This window comes from Agrilus planipennis, unplaced genomic scaffold, assembly GCF_000699045.2.
Source record: "Agrilus planipennis isolate EAB-ADULT unplaced genomic scaffold, Apla_2.0 scaffold702, whole genome shotgun sequence".
Lineage (NCBI taxonomy): Eukaryota > Metazoa > Arthropoda > Insecta > Coleoptera > Buprestidae > Agrilus > Agrilus planipennis.
In genome coordinates this window covers 8,414-13,801 of record NW_020439354.1, presented here as the reverse complement: position 1 = coordinate 13,801, position 5,388 = coordinate 8,414, and the positions used below count along the sequence as shown (strand labels likewise).

General features: G+C 35.9%; 2 protein-coding genes across 2 annotated transcripts; both read left to right on the top strand.

Moving 5' to 3' along the window:
- Nucleotides 1–85: 85 nt before the first annotated feature.
- LOC108743818 (glucose dehydrogenase [FAD, quinone]) lies at nt 86–2,745 on the top strand. Its single transcript, XM_018479414.1, has 5 exons — nt 86–731; nt 799–1,014; nt 1,079–1,509; nt 1,569–2,108; nt 2,169–2,745. Exons 1-5 carry the CDS (start codon nt 548–550, stop codon nt 2,637–2,639), a joined length of 1,842 nt encoding a protein of 613 aa, XP_018334916.1. The 5' UTR covers nt 86–547; the 3' UTR covers nt 2,640–2,745.
- A 399-nt stretch (nt 2,746–3,144) lies between these two features.
- LOC108743819 lies at nt 3,145–5,112 on the top strand. The gene is made up of 3 exons (XM_018479415.2): nt 3,145–4,220; nt 4,279–4,449; nt 4,525–5,112. Exons 1-3 carry the CDS (start codon nt 4,112–4,114, stop codon nt 4,740–4,742), a joined length of 498 nt encoding a protein of 165 aa, XP_018334917.1. The 5' UTR covers nt 3,145–4,111; the 3' UTR covers nt 4,743–5,112.
- The last annotated feature ends 276 nt before the right edge of the window (nt 5,113–5,388 follow it).

The window sequence follows — 5,388 nt, the reverse complement described above, 5'->3', positions numbered from 1 at the left end:
ATTATGAGAAGACAAATTTGTATATTATTTATTTATTGTTTCATCACGAATGCTCACCCTCAACCCTATTTATTTAGTAACATTTGAAATCATCTAATTGTTAGATGCAACAATGTTTGTTTAAACATTATCTCAAGGAAATACAGTAATTGTTCGAGTTTCTCGAATTAGTATGTTTTTAATTAAGGTGGGGACATTTTTGGGTAACTCCAGCTCAGATCAGATACTCGACTAACTGTAGCTTTCTAGGTACCATAAATGAAACCTTCAACGTTCCTTCAATGGTATTTTGAAGTAGAAACAACGCAAACAACAATTTCGACTATATATCGTGTTATGATAAGTATTTTTAAAAAATTTACAAGGCGAAGTATGACGTTATTCGATTGGGATAGTATTTAAGTAGATAACATTAGGACTCTAATTAGTCCGAGCAACTTTCACCTGTAATAGTGTGATGTTTTGTCACATTCCGTTATTATTTAATGGTAACTAATTGGTAAAAACGTTAATAAGTTCTGGTGACTGGCTGGGTTTGTACTGGACAATGAAGGCGATTTTTGAAATAGTTATCCTCGCTCTATTCTTCGCCCATCCTGTCTATCCGCAGGGGGATGAAGTCGATTATTACGAAAATCTCATCATTCAAAACACTGTACAAACAAGTACATATCAAAGACCAGAATTTTGTTCCGAGTTCAACGTCAGAAATACCGATGAAGCACCCGTTGGTAGGGATTTTTTTTATTTCCTTCATGTAGGGTTACAATTTTGAGGAAATTGTTTAAAATGTTACAGCCATCGGGAGTTACGATTTCGTGGTTGTTGGTGGAGGATTGGCGGGCAGTGTGATCGCTGGTAGACTGACAGAGAGACCGGATGTGTCCGTCCTGGTTCTAGAAGCCGGCAAAAGAGAAAACGATTACGTCGATATCCCTGCTATGGACGGGTTTCTCAAGAATTCCGAGTACAATTGGGGATTCAGGACGGTTCCCCAGAAAGTTGCTTGCAGAGGTAATAAAAGAACGCGATAAAATCCTTATGGCATGCTATTAGACATTCTTGGTATTTTCTCTAGATCAACCAGGATTCCGCTGTGACTACCCACGAGGTAAAATCTATGGTGGTTCCACTGGCATAAACGGTCTGGCAAATATCCGTGGAAACTGGCGAGACTACGACAAATGGGCCGCAATGGGCAACAAGGGATGGTCCTTCGACGACGTTCTCCCCTACTTCAAAAAATACGAAAACGCGTCCTCTCTTGTTGGTATCGACGCGGAATACCACGGATTTTCAGGACCAGTCACCCTCGAAAACTACAAAACCCCATCCAATATCACTAAAACCTTCATGGAAGCGATGGGTTTATTCGGCTACCCGATCACAGACTACAATGCCAAAAATCTTTTTGGTATTAATTACAATCAATTCACTCAGAGAAACGGCAGAAGATTGACGAGCGCAGCGGCGTACCTGTTCCCCAACGAAGACAGGAAGAACCTGAAGGTCTGTAAAGATAACATTTAATGATGGACACAGCTAAAGTTAATTCGAAATTCTCGCAGGTAAAAACGGAATGTTACGTCACGCATATTTTGATGGACCAACGCGGAAAAAGAACGAACGGGGTCGAGTTCATACACAACAACAGAAAATACATCGTCACAGCAACCAAAGAGGTAATCATGGCCGCCGGTTCCATCCAAACTCCACAGATCATGATGCTTTCGGGCCTTGGGCCGAAAGAACAACTGGACAAATTCAGTATTCCCGTTCTAAAGAATCTGCCCGTTGGAAAGAACATGTTGGACCAGTTTTACGTTCAAAGGGCCATGAACGTCACCACGAACTATACAGAGGAGAAGAGAACCATAAGAAGCGACGTGGTCCAATATCTGCAAGGTTTTGGTAGACTGACCATCAACGTTGGAAACATTGAAGCGATCGGATTCATTGAACACAAGAGATATCCTGTAACTGAAATCAATGTGATTCCAACGTCAGCGGTCTATGCCGTGGAAAACAAGGAAGTGAGGATCACAGGGGGTAAATACGCTGTTGCTCAAGCTGGAGGAATTCTTCTTCATGCAAAATCAGTTGGACAGGTAAAAACCTAATCTCGCTTATCTCTTTCGTTTTTAATTACATTTCTCTTGATAATTCAGGTGACCCTGCAATCAGCAGATCCTTTGGACTTCCCCCTGATCGATCCCAATTATCTCACTGAAGAAGACGACATGAATGCTCTTGTAGAAACGCTAGATTTTCTGGTGGATGTCTACGAATCCGGTCCATTACAAAAATATAACACCACAGTCGTTCCAGAGAGTACCTATTGTAAAGATTACGAGTTTAGAAGTTTTGATTATTGGAAATGCGTTATCCAACACTACGGTACGACCATTTATCATCCCGTGGCCACGTGCAAAATGGGTCAAAGTCACGAAACGTCAGTCGTAAACGATAAACTGCTAGTTCACGGTACGGAAAACTTGAGGATAGTGGACGCCAGCGTCATACCGTCTTCAATTTCTGGTCATTTGATGCCTGCAGTTTATATGGTAGCCGAAAAAGCTGCCGACATTATAAAGCATCGCTATAGGAAAACTAAATCTTTTGACTGCACAACCCATTAGTCTGATTGTTTAAGTTAATTGTTAGTTAGTATTAGTAGATTATGTTTATTTTTTCATAATTATTTAACGCACTCTTGTAGGGGTAATAAATTATAATTTTTATTAAGTACGAATTTGGTGGATCTAAAAAAAAGTTTTTAGATTTGTTTGAGCCAGTTTAATTAAGGGTTGAATAGCTACCATCAATTTTTGACATAACGAAATTTGATAGAGACGTTCGCGATTGTGTGCATTTTCTTTTGTTACTTTGTCACGAAGGTGTCAAGAAGTCGTTTGATCTTTGCGCCCCTTGAATTTTAAATGTTTAATCATACGTAAGTTGACTCAAAGTTTACGTAGAGGCGTAAAAGGCCACATGGCCCAGCTCGATATTTTCCCACGACGTACCACACCACTTCACGTTTGCATGGAATATGATGATAATGTGTTGTTGTTCCCGTAAAATAAGCTATTATTGTTATTTCAGATATCTAACTTATTTACTGACAACCGTTCTTAAAGGGATGAAAAAACAATCTCTGTTTTATTTGCCTACTTTTGAAATATTAATAGTTGTTATTAGGAGAAATAATAATCGAACGCATTTTGTTAAGAAAAATGACAATCAATTAAAAAAACTGACAAACGAAAACAAATATCAAACAATTAAACAATTGAGGTAATGAAAAAACATCAAAATAGTATGTATTAACAGCTAGTAAACAAAAAACGATCAAATGATGTCCTTGGCAGGTATTTCGTTTTAATAAATGCAATACAAATGTTGAAAAATAAAAGACGTTTCGCATTACGTTATCATTCGGGGAAATCCCATGTAAGTAAGTCGCTGTTTTAACAATTTCATAGTCACAGTGCGTTCTGATTATACATATTCTAGTTGACCTGTATGAATAATTAAATAATGCTCTTGTAAATGTTATCATCCCCTATCATGGGGTGGAGTTATGTGGGAAACAAGCAAGACTTACCAAACATTATTTTAACATTAAACCGTGTCCAATAGGTTTAATTCTGTGTCTACGTAGGCGTATACCAACCAATCCCAGTTCTTTTTAAAATTAAAGCTTTGAAAATTATGTTGCCAAATGCGAAGTTTTATACTAAATCGAAAAAACTATACCTACACAGAACCAGGTATGCTTTCACTCTTTTTATATAACACAAAAGTCAAACAGAAAGCAATTCCATTAATATTAATACGTTTCAAGTTTGAATTGTGGATTTTCTTTATGTTGCAGTATTAAAAATAAAAATTACGTAAAATACTTTGAGCTTTTGAGCTTGGCAACGTTGTATGAGCTTTCATAGCAACCAATAAGTAATAAAGTTATAAAATCAAGTGTTTAAATATACAAACATCATTAGACTTTCAGTGATTCAATGTAAAGTACGATCCCATATGCAAATGTTTTAAAAGCTTAATAAAACAAAATACTTTTTTTCGATTTCATTTCCGTATAACCCATTAATGAATGGAACCCATACAGAGCTTTCATAATAATCATTTTTGCGATGACACCCCGCTCATTTTTTCCAATGGAATTTTTAAAAGGTATTACATAACAGATGAAACCTCAAAGGGTAAGGTCTTTCAAATTATTTTGGTGGTCTACCTAATGTGTATTTTGTGCTTTTTCAGCTTTGAACAATAAACTCCATCCACTCGCTATTTGCCCAACCCAATCCCATAATTTAAAAGTGTGCCCTGAATTGTACAAAACTCAGTTTTACGATAATTTTCAAAAAAGTTACATCAACGACATTCAACGCCGTTTAAGGCCCTATCCTGCTTTTGACCACCATGCACACGGTAATAACTGTATTTAACGATACAAAAAAAAGACAGATGAACGATTAATCTTTTATTAATGCTTTTGTTTTCTAGACGCATTCGGAGATATGATGAATGCTCGATTAAAAAAACAGCGCAACGAAAAGAAGCCCGTCCCCGAAGAAAAAAAAGACGCTCTGTACTATGAGAAAAGAAAAAGGAATAATAAGGCCGCGAAAAAATCCAGAGATGCGAGAAAACTTCGAGAAGATCAGGTAATTGATAAATGTTTTCATGTTCTGGTACTGCATAACATTAATAATTTCTATTAAATGGTTTCGCTAGGGTTGTAATTAGGACTGTTTGAAAATCTTAGTGTTAATTCTTGATTCATTTTGCAAGAACACAGACCCAAAACATTGGGTTCTTTTGTCAATAAGAAGTTAATTGCACATGTAAAAAAATATTAGAAAATTTGTACCCATGAAGATTCACAAACATTATCATCAAAGAAAATCATACTAAAAATTTTGGTGAAGGCGCCGGGAAAATTTAAAATAAAAGCTATAACAGAGTTGTAATTCCGATTTAATTGAAACAAATTGATATCTTTTTATTACTAGATGATATTTCTTCCATGTAATCGTAGTTAGGGTGGTATTTTGTGGTTTTACAACTAATTTACAATTTGTAATGTGACATATAGACAACTTAACATACAGCAAATACTACAACTTTTAAATGTAACTACGAATAACGTTAGAAAAGTTTTTTCTCACGGAAATAATTTTCTACGTAAAGCTCAGTGATATCATCGAATATATCGCAAAATATTACGTAGAAATAATTAATTAATTAGTAATATTTTTAAAGATATCTTGTGAAATTTGGTTAAAAACCCTTACAAATATTATATATAAAAAAAATTATGAGTGCTGTCAGCACAGGGCAAATAGTATTACGTAAATGAAAGTTAGT

What these genes read in the sequence shown, in the direction of transcription:
- LOC108743818 (XM_018479414.1), top strand. Translation starts at nt 548, where the DNA reads ATGAAGGCGATTTTTGAAATAGTTATCCTCGCTCTATTCTTCGCCCAT. An exon ending in CCAGAAAGTTGCTTGCAGAG is followed by an intron (nt 1,015 to 1,078) that starts GTAATAAAAGAA and finishes TATTTTCTCTAG; the next exon opens with ATCAACCAGGATTCCGCTGT. An exon ending in AAGACAGGAAGAACCTGAAG is followed by an intron (nt 1,510 to 1,568) that starts GTCTGTAAAGAT and finishes AAATTCTCGCAG; the next exon opens with GTAAAAACGGAATGTTACGT.
- LOC108743819 (XM_018479415.2), top strand. Translation starts at nt 4,112, where the DNA reads ATGGAACCCATACAGAGCTTTCATAATAATCATTTTTGCGATGACACC. An exon ending in AACAGATGAAACCTCAAAGG is followed by an intron (nt 4,221 to 4,278) that starts GTAAGGTCTTTC and finishes GTGCTTTTTCAG; the next exon opens with CTTTGAACAATAAACTCCAT. An exon ending in TTTTGACCACCATGCACACG is followed by an intron (nt 4,450 to 4,524) that starts GTAATAACTGTA and finishes TTTGTTTTCTAG; the next exon opens with ACGCATTCGGAGATATGATG.